The sequence below is a fragment of the Rattus norvegicus genome, chromosome 7, assembly GCF_036323735.1.
Source record: "Rattus norvegicus strain BN/NHsdMcwi chromosome 7, GRCr8, whole genome shotgun sequence".
Taxonomy (NCBI): domain Eukaryota; kingdom Metazoa; phylum Chordata; class Mammalia; order Rodentia; family Muridae; genus Rattus; species Rattus norvegicus.
In genome coordinates this window covers 121,675,224-121,694,880 of record NC_086025.1, presented here as the reverse complement: position 1 = coordinate 121,694,880, position 19,657 = coordinate 121,675,224, and the positions used below count along the sequence as shown (strand labels likewise).

General features: G+C 47.2%; 1 protein-coding gene across 7 annotated transcripts in view; it reads left to right on the top strand.

The window, feature by feature from the left end:
• Brd1 (bromodomain containing 1) overlaps nucleotides 1–19,657 on the top strand; it is a 47,842-nt gene that overhangs the window by 6,820 nt on the left and 21,365 nt on the right. For 6 of the 7 annotated variants that reach the window (NM_001108103.3, NM_001414946.1, XM_063263626.1 and 3 more), the window contains exons 3-6: nucleotides 8,579–8,735; nucleotides 13,494–13,625; nucleotides 14,003–14,131; nucleotides 14,567–14,879. In NM_001108103.3, coding sequence (NP_001101573.1) covers nucleotides 8,579–8,735; nucleotides 13,494–13,625; nucleotides 14,003–14,131; nucleotides 14,567–14,879 — 731 coding nt within the window. The remainder of the gene's footprint in view (nucleotides 1–8,578; nucleotides 8,736–13,493; nucleotides 13,626–14,002; nucleotides 14,132–14,566; nucleotides 14,880–19,657) is intronic. The other variant, XM_039079302.2, reaches the window with a different exon arrangement.

Below are 19,657 nucleotides of genomic sequence, written 5' to 3'. Positions count from 1 at the left end.
ATGGAATTACAGGTGTAAGTCATCATGCATAGCTGCTTGCTGCTGCTGCTGCTGCTTTTTAAAGATTTATTCATTTTGTATGTGTGTTTTGCCTGTACCTATATATGCGTACCATGTGTATGACTGGTTCCCTCTACTCAGATCCCCTGGAACTAGAGTTGGGGTGGGTTTTGAGTCACCAGTGAGGTGGAATTGAATATGGTTGAACAGCTCCTTGGCACCAGCTGTAACTAGTAGACTGAGGGCAGGCAGTGCTGGGGACCATACTGTACTGTACCGTTCCGTGCCCAGCCCTTGGGAAGCAGAGGCAGGAGGATTTCTGTACAGAGTTCAAGGCCACCCTAGTCTATGTGGTGAGCTCCAGGAGAGCCAGGGTTACATAGAGAGACTGAGGAAGGTCTAAAGAAGACAATTTTTGTGTGGGTTTTTGTCCTTTTGTGTGTGTGTGTGTGTGTGTGTGTGTGTGTGTGTGTATGTTTTCTGAGGCAGGGTTTTCCTGTATGGTCCTGGCTGTCCTGGAACTCACCCTGTAGACCAGGCTGGCCTTGAACTTGACATCTCCCTGTCCCTGCGTCCCAAAGGCGTGCACCACCACTACTCTGCCAATTTCTTTTAAGTATGAGTACATACTATAGTATGAATTTTCTGGGAATTGAACTCAGGACCTCTGGAAGAGCAGTCAGTGCTCTTAACCGCTGAGCCATCTCTCCAGACCTTGCCAATTTTTTTTTTTTTTTTTAAAGAAAAACATTTTGATGTGTTTTTCTATGCTCTTCTGATAGAATTTGCTGTTACCCTGCTCATCCATCTGATTCTGTCTCACAGAGGAGGAAAGAGAAGGAACAGGTAAAGGGCAAAGCTTATTTGTTCCCTCCCCTGAAGTATGAAGCCTGGTTCTTCCCTGCCTTGGCCATATGGGGCCATATTCTTTATCCCTGGAACAGGCTGCTGGTGAGCAGCAGCTGTGTGTGCCCAGATCTGGGACTTGACTCAGATAGCCTCTGTCGCCAGATGCTTGGCGTGCAGTTTACTCAGATGCCCAAGTAGTGGTTGGTGCTGGGCTAGTGAGACTGCTCTCCTCCTCTTTGCTGTTCACACTGCCAGTCCTGATGTCTCTGGGAAAAGACCAAGTGACGTGTGAGCACTTGATGCATTCAGTAGGTAGACCGGGTCTTGCCTTTTCGTGTGGTCTCTGGTTTGAGTTCTGTACACTCCCCTCCCCATGCTTCTGGTGGCTTACTGTATGGCCAGTCCCTGACTTAAGATTTGACTTACCAGCTTTTTTCTCTTTTTGTTAATGGCACAGCTGTTTGTTTGTTTATTTAGCATTTGACAGAAAGGGTTTTTCCTCTTGCATGGTACTGACTGTACGAGAACTCGCTCTGTAGGTCCTGCTGGCCACCAACTCAGAGATCTGTCTGTTTTTGCTTCCCAAGTGTTGTGATTAAAGACGTGTACCAACACACCTGACTTTTTTCTCTCTACCCTCTCTTCCCTCCTCCCCTAGTCAGTCAGTCAGTCTGTCTGTCTACGTAAGTTTTTGAGGTAAGATCCGACTCCCTCCATGTGCCTCTGCCCCCTGAAGGCTGGGGTTGAAGGCGTGTCCACAGCATGCCTGGCTTAGTTACCAGTTTTGAAAAACGGTACATGCAGAAATATTATGCATTCAGTAAAAATATAATGTGAATTTTGCTCTTTGTGGGCTGGTATGTATCATACTCCTTGGGGATGCTGGACATTGCGCTGGTGTGAGCCAGGGCTTCAGTGAGCTGCACGAAGAGGGGGCCACGTCGTTTAACTGGGCTGTTGGGTAGCATCGTTGTAAGAATGAACCTTTGACTTGTTATGTGAGGTTGTCCGCATGTAGCCTCCTCCTGGCAAAGAGCATCTGCATTTGATAAACATTTCCGTCTGCCACGGTTGGCTCCTTCCCTGCCAGGTGGAAGCCATGCCCTGCATCTCCTGAGAGCAGTGTAAGGAGGGCTTGCTGCTGTGCAGGGCCTTGGAAAGCAGGCAGATGCAGCTACAGAAGTGATGTTGGGGAAGCATTTAAACAACCAACAGAAAAGTACAAATGACACACACTGTCATGTGTGGAAGGCAGAGCCCACCTGAGAGCTGGCCACTGGAAAGAGAGGAACTCTCTGTCTGAGAGATGAGTGGGCCCGCCTACTGAGCTGCAGCAGCGTGCCCCTAGAAAGCTGGATCACTGTCGAGCTGAAATCACTGTGTACCGACTCTGTCCCCAACCTGTACACCTTCCCTTAGTGGATCTGGGTCTCCTGTGCATCTCCAGTGTGGCTGATGTCCTCTTAATTCTTACATAGTTACTTTGGCATAGGTAGAAGTGGACTTCCTTTAGACGTTTATTGGGGGTAGGGTTGTTCCTTTGCCTCACTACTGCTGCTGTGAGTCCACTTGAAGCTGACATTGGGATGGACTTAGTGCCAGAGCTGCCCAGAGTCTCTTCTTGTGGGATGGAGCAGGACTTCCAAGTCTGGCTGTTAGAATTTTTTTAGTGATAACATTTCAAAACATAAAAATAAAGGGAACAAAAAGGACTGCATAAGAAAGAAGGACTGCATTACATCACCCAGTTATTTGCTGCTAGTGTTCTGCTGTGAATTCTGACAATCCTTATGTATGGGTTGTAGGAGAGGCCTTACATGGTCATGTGCTCTCAGGGCGCAGGTTTAAGTTACCCTTTGCAGTGGGGAAGGACACGCAGGTGTCCTGTCCTGTACATGGTCACCTTCTAGAGGTGATCTTGATACCTGGTCGTTGCTCCATATCTGTGCCTCCAGCTCCATGCCCCAACCCAGCCTGCCTCACACAACACTCAGGCCCTGTGAGTCATAGGAAGACCATTCTGATACCTGCTTTGTTCTAAGGTGCTAGAGCATTGGGTCAAATGGAAGGTAAGGGGCCAGAGGGCCTAGAGGTAGGCAGGCTCTACCTAGAGGCAGGGGACACCATTTTGGCTGTTTAGTCTTTTCAGCTTTCCTGGGTTTGGATGGTTTGTCTTTGTCTTCTGTGATACCTGGAAGAATGTTCTTCCTTTTGTTCTTATTTTATAACTGTAATTTTGCTACTGTTACAATTAAATATTTTTGGAGATAGAGTTTTGCCAAAAGGGTCACAGCCTACAGATTGAGAACCACTGGTCTACAGTATTGATGGTCTTTTTTGTTTGTTTGAGACAGGTCTATGTTGACCAGGCTGGATTTGAACTCAAGAGATCCACCTGCCTCTGCCTTCCAACTGCTGAGAATAAAGGTGTGTGCCACCGTGCCTCAGTGTTTCAGAGTGTGTTGTTTCTTAGATCTAGTTTGACATCTTTGGTGGGACTTCAGAACAAGTCCAGACTGAGGGTGGTTTCTGCCTGACCAGTCTTCCTATGATGATTAGAATAGGTGTTCATCCTCAGGGCCTGGGGTCTTCCTTCTCTGTGGGGCTTTTGTCTTCATACTTTTGTGCTGGTTTGTCAGTTACCTGAGTAGGCTGGGAAGTTACTTACCACATAGGCATGGGCATGGTGAGAGTGTCTGAGAGGAGCCTTCCTTTTCTTATTTCATGGGAGGAGAACAGTCAACCATATGATAGCACTTATAATACACTTGGCCCCTGCCTAGAGGTAAATTGTAGACTTTTGGGTCCTGGGAGGCAGAAAACCTAGGCTTTAAAATGATGCTTGGGTTTTTTTTTTTTTTTTTTTTTTATTTCCATGACGTAATGATTCTATTCATTGATACTAAGGTTAGAGACTCCTGCCAGCTTGACCATGGAGCTGTCCTGAATATGAATGGAGTTCATTATAAAGATGTAGGATGTGGGGTTGGGGATTTAGCTCAGTGGTAGAGTGCTTGCCTAGCAAACGCTAGGCCCTGGGTTCAGTCCCCAGCTCCGAAAAAAAGAAAAAGAAAAAAAAAAAGATGTAGGATGTATAGGAAATGTTGCATTAAGAAAGGAGGCTGGGGTGGAGAGATGGTTCAGTGTTAAGAGCACTGCTCTTCCAGAGGTCCTGAGTTCAATTCCTGGCAACCACATGGTGGCTCACAACTATCTGTAATATTAGAGATCTGGTGCCCTCTTCTGGTGTGTCTGAAGACATTGATGGTGTACTCAAATACATAAAATAAGTAAATAAATCTTTAAAAAAGTGAAAAAGAAAGGAGGCTGGTTTCTAAAATTCACTGTCCAGAAGTGACTGGGGCATCTTGAGGTTGTGGATTTGTCTGTGCACACGGATGGGCAGAAGTTCTTTTCCTACTTTTCATGATTTTTGCCTAGGACAAACCAGAGACTAACATAATCTGAATCATCAAGTGTCACAGAGAGCCTCAGTTCCCTTTGGAGGCCTGCAGTCCTGGATCCATTCTCGTTCTTAGGGCGGCATTCCTGTGCATTCCCGTGCATTCCTGTGCATTCCCGTGCATCTGGTTGGTTTGTACCAGCTTCTTTCTGCAAGGCTTGCCTTCTACTTTCTAGTGATTGCTGGAATTTATAAAGGAAAAAAAAAGCTGTAAGAAGTACAGAGAGGGGTTGGGGATTTAGCTCAGTGGTAGCAAGCGCAAGGCCCTGAGTTCGGTCCCCAGCTCCGAAAAAAAGAAAAAAGAAAAAAGAAAAGGAAAAAAAAAAAAGAAGTACAGAGAACCATTTGTTGAGCAACTTAAGCTGTGACTGCTTAGTCCTCCCTTGCCTGTACCTCCCTTTGCCTTGTTTAGAAGCCAGTCCCAGCCATGTGACTGTGTCCATGACTCTACAGTATATAAAGATCCTTCTCAGAACTGAAGATTGATGCTGACTGATGAAGTGAGTGTTGATCCGTCCTTTTCTGTGTAGAGTAAGCCCAGTGGTCAGGAGCCTTTGGGGTCCTAGAATTGTTTGTTGAGGATGGTGTGAGGGAGCCTAAGTGTTCCAGCCCCACAGTTACTTACCTCATGTGTTCTTAGTCTGGTTCCACAGCATTGCTGAGCCTGGAGGTAGATCATAACACCTGGGGCTTTTTACTGACTGTCCCATGACTGCATGACTGTCCCCGTGACATCAGTGCTCTACAGGAATACTGACTGGTAGGGACTACCCTGCCACTCACATAGGGTTTTTTTTTTTTCTCTCCCCTTCTTTTTTTAGAGATAGGGTCTCTTCATAGGTCTGGCTGTCCTGGAAATCACTATGTAATCCAGACTGCCTTGCTTCTGCCTCTCTAGTACTGGGATTAGGGTTTATACCACCACACCTGGCTAACGTGAAAGGATTACCTGGTGAGGCCGTCTCAAAACAATAACCACAACTCTACCCACCTTCTTTTCCAAAATACCCCCAAAATTACCCTTTTGTGACTTTGCTAGGTTTTTTGTTTTTATATCAATATATAATACATCTTAGGTTATTTTTGTAGACAGCATCTGTGAAAATGGCAGTTTAGGTGGGCTTTTTTGGTCTGTCAGCTTTTTTACTCAACCTCAGACGAGGCCCTGCCTATTGAGCTGCCCAGAAGGAGATTGACTCTGCTATGCAATGTACTGTGCTGTGTTTTTTGTTTTTTTGGTTTTTTTTGTTGTTTGTTTGTTTTTTAAAGCAGTCTTACTGTGTAGCTCCAGCTGGCCTGAAACTTGTATGTAGACCAGGCTGGCCTCCAACTCACAGAGATCCATCTGCCTCTGTGTATTGAGTGCTGGGGAGAATTCTTAATAATAAGTAATATTTAAATCACAACCGAGTCACTTGTTTTTAAAAAAGACTAGTTAGGATTTCCATGGATGGATACTAGTATTAGAAGGGGACGAGGTAGCCCAATGTTTCTTGCTGTTCTTTCCTTTCCTTTTGAGATGGTCTCTCTGTGCAGCTCAAGTGGCCTCAACCTCACCATCTTTCTGCCTCAGACTCGGAAGTGCTGTGTGTGCGGCCTGCCCCGCTTTCTTCCTGGTTTGTTCTTACTGACGGAGCTGCTGGAAATCCTGCCCTATGTAGACGGTATAAAAGTGACTTTGTGTGGCAGTGTATGTATCAAGTTACCAAGTTAGCTGTAAGCAGTGACTTCCACCTTAGACCTAGGCCTGTAAAGACTGGAATGGCGGGCAGTGTACGTCACTTGCCACCCTCACTCTGTACGCATCTCTTCACACCTCTCAGCATAACGGTCCAGTTAGTTTTCCTCCTGTGTTTTTGTTTTGTTTAGTAGCTGTGTTTAGGAATGCTTGAGGTTTTTGAGTGTACTCTCGCCAGCATTTAAAATTTTTAAATAGACTATGATATTAAAAGATTCACAAGACAGACGTGTGGTTAATAAGGTACAATGGAGTGATTGTAATTAGTCTGTGTCCAGTGAGCCCTTGCTTGTGGCAGCCCCTGCACAGTCCCTTCCTATGAGTGTTCTGGCTTGTGTTAGGTTTGCTTCATGGACTTTTCCTCTAGTAATCTTGGTGTATTTGTGCCTTTGATATAATGCCTGTACCAGATTTTAGTTATAAAAGCTAAATAGACAAGGTTGGATAGTTTATAAAGAAGTTTTTTTGAGCTCACAATTTGGGGAGCAGAGAGCACAAGATTGGGCTTCACATCAACTTACTGTGTGGCTGAATCCTATCCGGGCAGTGGCATGCATGGTGGTGGGAGCATGTGTGGGAAGTGGAAATGATGTGGTGAAATAGGAAGCCAGAGCACAGGGAGCTGCCGGCTTTTGGTCTTCCTGCTGGCACCTGTCACTCCAGGGATCTGGGGCAGGCTAGGGTAAGTGCCTGCTTCCTTCTAGAGGTTCATTTTGGTCTTGTCCACTTCCAGGTTCCTGTATGCTGTGGGTGGGTCTGCCTTGTGTTGGTTGCCTGTCAGTGGTATGGTTTGGCCTGTTTTCTCTGAGTTAGTTGGTAGTTGGCTTGAGTGTTGATGAGTGTGGGGTGCACTGGTTGGACATGCTTGCTCTTGACTGGTCTGTTTTTGGGGAGCTACAGTATTGTAGTGCCTGTTGTCCACCTTTCTCCGAGGTGTGAGGTTGCTCACGGGGTGAGTCAGGGTCTGCATGTAACGTTTGGGTACATCCTGTAGAATACATGGAAATTATTTTTATATAAGTCTTGTTTACAACTTGCAAGCTATTCACAACTTCCCAAGTTCTTGCACTGGAGAAGGGGGTGGGGCTAATATGAAATTGGTATCTTAATTAAAGCAAATTGCTAACCATTATTTCTTTGGATTTTTAAATTGTTAAAAAATTCTTGTATCTGGCTGGGTATGGTGGTGCACATGGTTTATCTCAGCACCTGGGAGGCAGAGGCAGAACTCTGAGCTCATGGCTAGCCTGGCCTATAAAGCTAGTTCCGGGACAGCCATGGCTCCATTATTACACAGAGAACCCTGTCTTGAAAATCAACCAAAACCAGCCAAAATTCTTGTATCTCTGTACTGCTTCCTGCAAACATTAAAATAACCACGAGTGTAGTGTTAAACATTTGTTCGCATGTTGTTGGGATGTGTGTAGTTTACTGCCCAGATGTCACACCTCTGAAAACACAAGCAGTACTAGTGAAGTAGCCAGGCCTCCTGACCTGCTGATGTAGCTTCCTGTGGGTCTTGATCACTGTCTGCTGTAGCCTGGTTTCCTGTCTCCATCTGGGTGTCCTTTGGTGGGTTTGTCATTAGAGATGATGCTTCGTGGACTTGGTGTCTGACCCACCCACACTGAACAGGCAGAGCCACCTAGAGCAGTGCACCATTTAGTGGAGCTCAGCCAGGAGGCTTGACAGCCTCACTGTGTGAAGCATTCTCACGGGCAAGCCGGCCTTGGCAGAGCTGGGCCTTCTACCTGTGCTGGTGTGTTTTGATTGTTCTGTGGAATTTAGGTTTGCATTCTTCTTCTTCTTCTTTTTTTTTTTTTTAAAGCAAGAAAAAACGAAAAAACTGAACTTCGAAAATTTTAGAGCCTGTTCTGAAATTTTGATGTGTGGTACAATGAAGGAACACCTTCTTGTAGCCTTTTGGAGTTTCATTCTTTTGAAATTGTGGGGTTTGGTGGAGTTTGTCTTTCAGTATCTTTGTGAGGCACACTGAGCTCTTTTTCTGCGGCTGTGGTGTAAAGCAGCCCAGAATTTCTCAGAGGTTTTTACAGCTTGGTGCTGCTAGTCCACAAAGGACGAAGTTTCTCAGATGGTTGTCATTTACTAAGAGCAGACTGTTCCCAACCTAAGTGAGTGGGTGAGCCACTCTGTTTCTGGAGTTTCTTCAAGGTTCAGTGTGACCAGGGCTGGTGGTGCCACCTGGTGAGAGCAGGCTGTGACCTCAGAGTCCAGCCATCAGCATCTCAGCTGACAGTGATCAATAGTGGTTGCTGTGTGTGTAGATAGGACGTCACACAGGAGCAGTTTGTTAAGCTGTTTCTTTTAGATGTTTGACCTGATGACTGTTTTGGTGGATGAAATCTTTAGTTAGTTGAAGGTTATGAACTGTTTCTATAGTACCAGGGACAGGCTCAGGAGAGAACTGCAGTGTTATTGAAGGTAACATTGTCCTGTCTAGTTTTCTAAATGCAAACACTTTTTAATGTGCTTTTCAAAGCTAAACTCTCAGTTTTTCCATGTTTTAGATTAAATAGGATTGCGAATCAGGTGGCCATTCAGCGGAAGAAGCAGTTTGTGGAGCGAGCCCACAGCTACTGGTTACTCAAAAGGCTGTCTAGGAATGGTGCTCCCCTGCTGCGGCGGCTCCAGTCCAGCCTGCAGTCCCAGAGAAACACGCAGCAGGTATGTGTACATGCTCATCTGCCTTTCGGTGTCACGTGCCTCCAAACACAGGCTGCCCCTTCAGGCTGGATGTGCTGACCCCGACCCCTGACCCCTGAGCCTTGAACTACTAAGCTGCAGATTATTCAGGTGGCTCCTATTTGCCCAAGGTTTGCTGTGGCTCCAGGGTTGAGTTGTGCCTCCTTCAGCCCAGGGAAAAGGGAGTGCGAAGAGAACCTAGTTCAGCTTGAGCCACATGCATAGTCAAGACAGGAGACCTGATGAGGCCTATGCAGTTCTCTACACATTGCCCGAGAAACACATCTGGTGGTTTCTGCTGGTTCCAGTGGGAGGAGCTGATCATTTCATTTGTAACATATCAACCAAGGTTATCGGAAGTTTACAACTGTAGAATCCTGTTGCGTCCCTGTGGCTGTCACAGGTATGGCTGTCACAGGCACAGTTGTGGGATGAGCTCAGGGCTCTCATCCTGTATCCTGTCTGTCAGATGTGTAGTGGTTCTGGAGCCCTCTTGTGTGGATTAGACACTTATATCTGGAAGTTACCAAGTATTGCTCAATGGACGAGGTTCAGTCCATTATCATCCTGGCGGGAAGCATGGCAGCATCCAGGCAGACAGAGTGCTGTTGAAGGAACCAAGAGTTCTACGTCTTGATCCAAAGGCAGTTAGGAGAAGACTGCTGTCTTCTAGGCAGCTAAGAGGAGGATCTCAAAGCTCACCCCCACAGTGACATACTCCTTCTAAAGAAAGGACACACCTCCTAACAGTGCCACTCCCTGGGCCAAGCATGTACAAACCACCAGATAGGGTATCTGAAGCAGCCCATCTGAGGAGTGTCATGGTATAACCAGGCTTTGAAGTGCCTAGAACAGTAGAGGCTGTTTTAGTTGTTGAGTGGATCAACCATGTTCTTTACGTCAACATACTGTGAGAGGCTGCTGTTCTCAATACCGCCCTTAACTCTTGGCGCCCAGCCCTACCATGAGATGGCTTGTCCTGGGAAAGAGGGACTCTCCTTTGTACCAGAGGAGAAAAAGGTTTTAGGGCAAGAGAGTCTTAGGGATATTGGTCATTAAGTGGGGGAGGTGTTTGGTAACCCTGGGCACTGGTAGGAACGATGCTTATGTGATGGTGGCAGTGTTGGGAAGAGAAGATGTGGAGAGAAAAGTGGAGAATCCAGACCACAGGTATTGTCTTGGGCTAGAGGAGAGTCCTAGTGAACCGCTGAGGAAGAGTGTTTTGGTAGATTATCAGAATGGAATGCCGTTAGTATAGTGGTGGGGCCTTCAGCTGTTGGCTTCTTCTCCTCTGCATACATAGGAGCATAGAACAAAGGGCATGGGATGCCAGTGTCCCTGTGGGTAGCTTCCCTAGAGAGGTGGATCTGGGAGGAAGAAGAGGCTACAGGAAGGAAGATAGGAAGGAGGTGATAAGGGAAGGAAACAAGGCTGGCCCCCTGATGGTCATCCCTGTCAAAGGGCAGGCCTTTGCACAGGACATTGAGGCCGTCAGAGAGAGGGAGCACCGAATTGTGAGGATGCAAGCTCTGTGGTGTTCTGGGCTGGGTCATTCTAGAATTACCAGAAGGGAAGTAGAAGGCTTTGTCCATGGCAGAGAGGTCTGCTCTGCTGTGTTGGACCAGGCAGGACATGAAATTGGAAGTTGTAAACTATACCCACATTGTCTTAGTAAGGCTTGATGTAATGGCCCTGAGCCTTGCCTTTGACATCGTGTATGCTCCGTCTCAGCCTGGATCTATAGACTAGAAATACTGAATGTTAGAATTTGACTTACCTTTGACTTTAGCTGTCTCTGCTCAGCCCAGCTTTGGAAAAAGGCTGTGCGATTTCTCTACTGTGACTAACCTTGTGGAGGATGGATGAGGCATAGGGATGGTGGGACAGGATGAGCTGCTATGAGAGGACATCACTGACGTTGGTGTTGTGGGGAGTCTTTCACTGTGGTGGCTAGAAGCTTCCCAGCTGTGCGGTGACTCCGTAGGCCCTACTCTGGTAGGAAAGCAGGCATGTTGCTTGTGCCCTCTGCTGAGGTATAGTAGGAGGTGGGTTGGTGTGGCTCCTTAGATTTGGTCCAACAGTTTGTCAGGTGCAAGCCCCCATTCATCCTGTTTTGGTTTTTTTTTTTTTTTTTTTTTAATTTCCTGTTTTCCTTTCCCTCTAGCTCTGGGCCTCTACTTGTACCCATTTATTCATAGAATTCTGGAAGTCTTGGGTCTGACATGGCTGAGCCTAGCTGCCCTTAGGGTCATGGTTGAAGTGTATGGGAGCCACTGCTGCCGATCTGCTGTGTGCTTCACAGATACGCTGACCAGTTCTCCCAGTACAGGGGCCCTTGGCCTCACTGCTGGACTGGTCCTTGTCACAGGGCTGGGTTTCTGCCGTCCTCCTTTATCCCAGCACTAGATCGTGACCTGTGTTAGGAGTGGAAACACTGAATGCTTGTGCTCTTCTTGGGCGTGAGCTTCCTCTTCTCAGAAGTCTCTCCTGGAAGACTCCCAGCATTGGTTGCTATGTACCAAAGTAGACTGCTTCAGGATCGTACTGGGAAAGCTGGTTCATAGATGGGATGGTTGGTGTAGATTGGTGTACAGGGTCCTGTCTTCATGAGCCTGAGGCATGTTGGAGTACAGACAGTGGCCCAGTTACCCCATGACCTTATAAAGATTAAAACCAGGCCACGAGCAAACCACCGAGTTTTGCCTATCCCTAAATACTCAAGCTCAGATCTATTGGCAATCGGGAGATTTCTTTTGCTTCATGGGGGTTCTCTGTGAGTAACCAAGTCTGTTTCTAAGTAGCAGATAGGAAGTTGTCCAGATGTTAGGGTATTAGTTTCTTTTTTCTTTGTTTATTTTTGAGACCGGGTTGACCTGGAGCTTGCTATATATGCTGGCCTTGAACTCATAGAACTCAGTCTCTGCCTCCTAAGAGTTGAAATTAAAGGTGTACATGGACACACCTGGTGGTGGTTGGTTTCTGAACCTCCCTTTCCTTGTATTTACTTACTTGGCCTATATGAGATGATACTGTCATCAACCCCAACTAAATGCTTAAGAATTGTCGGTAATATCAGGTACAGCGTACATTACTGTGGGTGCTGAAGTATGTGCATTGAGACAGATCATGCCATACCCATTCTGTGCTGTCATTTTCAACCATGAAGAGTGGCTGTCGACAGAGTTTTTGGTCGGTGACACTTTTCCCTGAGATCCTCCATCCTTGACCAGTGTGCTGGTAGCTTGGGTTGCAGAATCTCTGCTGTGGTGTCATTGGGCTGTGAGAGGCAAAACTGTCCAGAGAGAGAAGGGTCTCATGTCTGTGTTCTACAGCTGGCTGTCAGCACTTTGCTCGTGGTTGACAGATGTGGCTATTACTGTCCAGTAGTGCAGAAACTTTTGGGTAGGCTATTCTCCATCCCTTTACCATAGGGACAGGACACTGTGTTACTGCAAGGAGGTCATCCCATGTCTTTAACACAGAATAGAGAGTGGGGATATAGCTTTGGATGATGACTATTGTGTTGGATGAGGACCCGGGTCTTGGACAGGCTCACTATGGGGTGGCAGGAAAGAGTGATATCTGGGTTGGGAGAGCAGAGCTCTGGGGAACTTGGTTTAAATAAGATGCATGGATTACTGAGAGGATGTGGCATGTTGAATTTCTTAGGAAGTGGCTGGAAAACCTGGTCCTTTGTAGATAGGGCTCTGGTCTTGTTTGGTGTCCTTGGTTGCTATCGAGGGACATGTGCTATCCCTGTGGCATTGGCTCTTGTCCCCTGTACATTTGTGAGGTAGTAAGAGTACCCTTTGGACATTTCAGCCTTGAGTGGCTCCATCAGGAGTCTGTCGTCGTCTTCTTTTTTTTTTAAATTTATTCATTTATTATATATAAGTACACTGTAGCTGTCTTCAGATACACCAGAAGAGGGCATTGGATCTCTTTTTTTTTTTTTTTTTTTTTTGGTTCTTTTTTTCGGAGCTGGGGACCGAACCCAGGGCCTTGCGCTTCCTAGGCAAGCGCTCTACCACTGAGCTAAATCCCCAACCCCGGATCTCTTTACAGATGTTGCAAGCCACCATGTGGGGTTGCTGGGAATTGAACTTAGGACCTTTGGAAGAGCAGTCGTTGCTCTTAGCCGCTGAGCCATCTCTCCAGCCCGGGGTTTCTGTCTTCTTAATCCTGCTTAGAACTCTGAGCTTCTCAAGGATTCACATCCCATGTGACCAGGCAGAGCCCCACTGCTTTTCTGCTACTGTCTGTGTCGCTTGACTTCCCAGTGCTGTACTTTTTGCACATTTTGATGGTTAGGGTAGAGAGGGGCTGGTGCAAGATGCTGACCAAGTTAGGAGAGGTGCTATCTGGTGTACTGCTCTGTCACCTGAGAAGGCAGCTGTGACTGGCAACTACAGTGCCCATGCTAGTCTATGGGGTTAGTTAGAAGTGATCCCTACACTTACCTGCCGAGCCCCGAACTGAGCCTGTGTAATATTCCGCTGCCAGTAAGGATTGCTTAGGTTTGTACCTTTTGTACATCTCCTTTCTAATACTCCCTCCATTCCTACCTCCTGGAGTCAAACCAAGACCCCTTGTGCCGTGGTCCCATTAGACCTTCCTGTTCCTTGTCACTGGGTCCCAGGTCCTGTTACCCTTTTAGTCTCACTTGTTGTATGAGCTTGTTAGACCCCTGGCAGGAACTTCTGGCTTTGACTGATGGAAAGTTTCATTTAATTTTCTCAGAGAGAAAATGATGAAGAGATGAAAGCTGCCAAAGAGAAGCTGAAGTACTGGCAGCGGCTACGGCATGACCTAGAGCGTGCCCGCCTGCTGATCGAGCTGCTGCGCAAGCGGGAGAAACTCAAACGGGAGCAGGTGAGTGTGTGGGGCCCTCGGGAGCTGCCACCTTCAGGGCTGGCTCTCTCTAGATGGACATCTTGCTGCTGGCCCCTGTGTACCTGCTGATTCTGTGTGCTGTCCCCTCCCTACAGCATATCCCTACCTTATAGTTGGTCCTGTGGTACCTCTGTGTTCTTTTTGGGTAGCCACTGCCTCAATGTCTTAAAGGAGAATACTTGTCCTTGCAGAGAGAAGGCTGCCTTGTGGTAGGGTGGTAGCGTTCACGTAGGCTGCTCTGTGCTGATGGTTGGAGTGTCGCTTCTGTGATTGTGCAGTATGTGGAGGTGCACGATCTGTCTCTAAGAGAGCTGTCCCTACACTCCTCTAGAGATAGTCTATGCTGTTGTTGCCAGGTGAAGGTGGAGCAGATGGCTATGGAGCTCCGGTTGACACCTCTGACTGTGCTGCTACGCTCAGTCCTGGAGCAGCTACAGGAGAAGGACCCTGCAAAGATCTTTGCCCAGCCCGTGAGTCTCAAGGAGGTGCGTGCTGCTGTGACTCTGTTCTTTTTCATGTGGTTGGATCCATACTGCTGCTTGGTTAGGAAGCACGGGACTAGGGAGAGCAGGTTACCTGCTTCCTTAATTCTCATTATTATTTAATATTTAATGAATTTTAGTGGATAGTAGTTTAATTATAAAAGATTGTGCCTCTTTGTAAGGCACTGAGAATTTCTACTCAAAAATTAGCTATTGGTAAAGAGAACCCTGCTGGTTCCCCATCTGTTGTACTTTTAGTTCAAGGAAGTAGGTTGGGAGGGTCCCTGCAGTGACTGGGCTTAGTTTGTATTGCCTAGAGTTGATGGGAGGGCGGGGCGGAGTTGTATGTCTCAGGTGTGATTGACTATAGAAAGCATGAAATAAGTTTTGATTTTTTTTCTTTGGTTTGTAAATGTTTATTTTCCTTCCTAAAATTAGGTACCAGATTATTTGGATCACATTAAACATCCCATGGACTTTGCTACAATGAGGAAACGGCTAGAAGCTCAAGGGTATAAAAACCTCCATGCGTTTGAGGAGGATTTTAATCTCATTGTAGATAACTGCATGAAGTACAATGCCAAGGACACCGTGTTTTATAGAGCTGCAGTGAGGCTGCGAGATCAGGGAGGTGTTGTCTTGAGGCAGGCCCGGCGTGAGGTGGATAGCATCGGCCTGGAAGAGGCCTCGGGAATGCACCTGCCTGAGCGACCCATCGCAGCCCCTCGGCGGCCCTTCTCCTGGGAAGAGGGTAAGAACCCGGCACTGCATCCAGGAGGACAGCGGATGCTTTTTCTCTCAGACTGTACTTATTAAGACTCCAGCATGCAGGCAGCATGCGTGCTCCTGAGGTGCATGTGCACCGTATATGCAGCACATCTCACATGGGCCTTGCCACATTTTCACACACTTACTGCAAGAAGCAGGGGTCTAGGTGGTGAAGGCCGTGAAGACACCATAGTTGAGCATTCATCCCCAAAGGGACTAGCCTTGCTTCTGAGGAGGTCTTGCAGTGAGAAGGCAGCCATTAGTCATCATATTTCAGCTGAGAAATAAAAGCAGGAACTAAAATTGGCTGTGCCTCTGATCCTCTCTCTGGGATGCTTTCAGGTCCTCAGAGGGCCCAGCCTTAGCCTGTTTTTAGGACATGGCCTAACCCTCCTAGCCCTTCAGGGTGAGCTTGTACTCTGGACCCCACCAGGCACATGCTGTTGTGCTGTTCATTAATTTCCTCCAAGTACGGTGCTGATTTTGGAGATAAGGTCTTGATGGGCAGCCTTGGCTGCACGTGGGTCAGGCTGGCTTGGGATTGACAGAAGTCACCTGCTCCTGCCTCCTGAGCGCTGTGGTTACATGTGCACCGCCATGTCTGGCCTTCAAGCAGTTCTTGTGAAGGTTTTGCCCCTTAATCTTTATTTTGTAGGTGCATGAAGTTTGCTTGTATTTACCTAAGATCCTGTGTTCCTGTTTTGACTGCCCAGGACATGGTGGAACTGTACTGACTTAGGTTTATCCAGTGCTTTTCCTTCTCCTGGATGGTCAGCCAGCTCTGACTCTGCCTTTGCTTTCCCATTGGTTATATTTGTGACTTAGTGACGTCAGGGCCCTCAAAGGCTCCCTCACTCCCCAGAGAAACTGTCTCTTTAGTACTCGCGCTTCTGCAGGGCATACAGGATAGATAGAATTCTTTTTTTCAAGATAGGATGTAGTGCCACACTCAGGAAGCTAAAACAGGACATTTGCCGCAAATTCAAGGCCAGTCTAGACTGTAGTGATTTCCAGGCTACTGTGAGTTACACTCCGAGACCCTGCCTAAAAACCAAAATTGATCCAAAAAGTATAATTAGAAAGAAAACACAAGCAGGCCAGAGTGTGGTTTAGTAGTTTCTTTTCATGCACAAAGGGTTCAGTGTCAGCACAGCATAAACTGGGTATGTTGATACAAAGATTAGGATTTAAAGGTCATATTGGCTACATAGTGAATTAAGGCTAGCCTGTGTTACATGAGACCTTGTTTGGAAAAATAGATGCATTGCACACAGACAGGTGAGAGACAGGTGAGAGATTTGTGCAACCCTAGATACAGGTCCAGTGCAACTGGTTAGTGGGAGCCATCTTGTGCTGAGATGTCCCCCGAGCAGGAGACGAGCCTGATTGCGCCCAGGATTAGAGTGACTCTCAGTCCTTCATGTACATCCTGTTCTTTCTTCAGCCTGTGTGGGAGGCAAGGGTAGTGCTCCAGTCTTAGCTGATGTGGCTATGACTGCTCTGAATGGTATTGGGTGCCTTAGAAGCAGAGGAGTAATGGCGTCTGGGAGTCTCCGACCCCATAGCTTCTGATTCTCATGCTCTGTGGATGGACAGGGCCTGGAGGCCTCAAAGTTGATACTTCCAGGAAACTAGCTTTGCCAAAGGGGAAAGTAGTAATGAAAAGCACAAACTGATTTCTCCCTCAGTGATTGAGTAGGATGAGCTCTGGGTACCTCTGCCACTGTTTTGAGCCTGCTCTAATGAAGATGCTTGTCTTAGGGTTTACTGCTGTGAACAGAAACCCCTCCAGAAACCCCCTATCCCATCCCCCTTCATCCTCCTACTTCTATGAGGGTGCTCCCTCACCCACCGACCCACTCCTTCCCACCTCCCCCTGACATTCCCCTACAAGCAACATTTAATTGGGGCTGGCTTACAGGTTCAAGGTTCAGTCCATTATCATCAAGAAGGGAACATGGCAGTATCCAGACAGGCACACGGTGCAGAAGAAGCTAAGAATTCTACATCTTCCTCTGTAGGCTGCTAGTAGAATACTGGCTCCCAGGCAGCTAGGAGCCACGCCTACTCCAACAAGACCACACCTCCTAGCAGTGCCACTCCTGAGCCTTGCCTATACAAACCATCACATTCCACTCCCTGGCCCCCAGAGGCTTGTTCAGACAAGTCTGTGAGAGGCCATACCTAAACATAACATAATGCAAATTACATTTAGTCCAATTTCAAAGTCGTGGTCTCAACAATGTTCTAAGTTCAAAGTCTCTTCAGAGATTCATTCAGTTGTTTAGCTAATCTCCAAAGCAGGACAGGAACCAGCGGGGCAAAGTTTGCATCTCCATGTCTGTCAAAGTGATCTTCAGATCACCCACCCCCTTTGCCATCCTTGTTGACTGCAGCAACGTCTTTCTTCTGGGCTGGCCCCATTCCCTGTTAGCAGCTTTCCCCAGCAGAGTCTCCAAGGCCACCTCTGTTTTATAGCTTCTTGATTTAGCTTCTGGGATCCACTTACGATCCTCTGGGCTCCTTCAAAGGGCTGGTGTCATGTCTCCAGCTCTGCCCTCTGTAGCCCTCTGAACTCAGAGGACCTGCCACTACTGTACTTGGTGATCATCCCATGGTACTGGCATCTTCAATACACTGGGGACTTCTGCTGCAGCTAGGCCTTACCAATAACCTCTCACAGGCTCTCTTCATGGTGCCAAGCCTCCTTTGCATGACCTTTTCAGTCCTGGGCCATCAACTACACCTGAGGCTGTACCTTCACCATGGCCACAGTGCCCAGCCTCAGCTGCTTTTCATGACCCTTCCTACCTTCAAAACCAGTGCCACCCGGGTGACTCTTACACATTAATAAGTATGGAATACAGCTTCTTTGTGTTCTCAGAAAAAACTCCCAGAAGATTTCATCTCAGTGATGGTCTAATTTTTTTAATGAGTACAGTATAGCTCTCTTCAGACACACAAGAACAGAGTATTGGTCCCTGTTATAGATGGTTGCGAGCCACCACGTGGTTTCCGGAATTGAACTCAGGACCTCTGACCCCTGAGCCAACTCTTCAGCCCTGCTGGTCTCTTCTTAATCACCACTAATTTTTTAGCTCCAGTTAACTAGCATCAATTGTCCCAGTAGTCTGTTTTCTCTTGACCAAAAAGCCAGAGACACATGACTAAAGCTGCCAAATTCTGCTGCTTGCAGGAGCTGGAATATGGTCCCCTTCTATAACACTGTCACCAGCTTCCTGTTTTCCACCCTAGCTCGGCTGTCTCGGTTCTTGCTCAGTAGATTGACCTTGAACTCAGAGATCGGCATGCCTGGCTCCTGGGATTAAAGGTGTGTAACACCAGGCCTGGATTTACGCTTTTCTTCACCTACAACTTGCTCCTAGGCTGGCCTTGAATTTAGAGATCTGCTTGCCTTTGCCTGGGGAGGGGGGTCAAAGGCTTGTTCTACCTTGTCTGGACCTAAATTTAGCTGAGTGGGATCTTGCCCCAAGGTTCTGCCACTCCCTTAATTCAATTTATTATCTTTGAATATAGGTTTTAGCTCACTTCCTGATTTCCTTTCTAACCTTGGTATGCTTATTCAAAACACTCTTGAATTTTAACCGGAGAAGAAAGTCTGTGATGGGTGTTTCCGAGACGTCCTTTGTAAATGCAATTATTCTGAGTCTCTTCACCTTAGCCTCAGGCAGACTCTTCAGGCAAGGGCAAAAAGCAGCCATATTCTTCACCAAACTACAAAACCAGTCTCTAGGCCACAACTGAAATTCTTCTCCACTGAAACCTCTTGGGCCAGGTCTACACAGTTCAAATCACTCACAGCAACAAAGTCTTCCATATTCCTACTAGAATATCCCTTAAGCCCTACTTAAAACATTATGGCTTTCCAAATTCAAAGTCCCCCAAATGTACATTCTTCCACATGAAAACATGGTCACTCCTGTCACAGCAGTGCCCCAGTCCCTGGACCAATGTCTTACGGTTCACTGCTGTGAACAGACACCATGACCAAGACCGCTCTTATATAATTGGGGCTGGCTTACGGGTTTCGAGGTTCAGTCCATTATCATCAAGGTGGGAGCATGGCAACAGGCAGACATGGTGCAAGAGGAGCTGAGGGTTCTCCATCTTCCTCTGGAGGCTGCTGACGGAATACTGGCTCCCAGGCAGCGAGCCTACACTCACAAGGCCACACCTACTCCGACAAGGCTGTACCTCCCAACAGGGCCACTCCCTAAGCCAAGCACATACAAATCCAAAAGAAGCGGACAAGCAGGGTGTGCAGGCCTAGCACTCAGTGGTTGAGGAAGGAGAGTCACTAGTGAGGCCAGCCTGTGAGATCCTATCTCAGCAAGCGAAGAACAGAGCAAAAGGAAACCAGCATTGGAAAGTTTTGAGGGGAGGGGTGTTAAGATTATTTTTTATTTTCGGTACTTCAGATTAAAGGAATTTTGTTTACCGGAACTCATTTGAGGTGTTAACTTTTAGATTTTGTTAGAAATAGTGTGACTATGAGCCCTGAGGTAGCCAGCCGGGCAGGGTTTGCTCGTGTCTAGTGCTGGTCAGTGCTGTTCTTCAGACAGGGCAGTTCGGGTTCTCACTGGTCAGCTGCCAGGTCTGGGCAGGTCTCCTTTATGCTGTGTATGTCTCTCTGTTGCCCCTGCTGGTCTTTGGTTTTATCTTTGCAAGATTAAAGAATTTCTTTGGCTGTTTTACTAAGTTCTGTAGTCAGTGTTCTTAGAATTTGGGGAAACCCGCGGA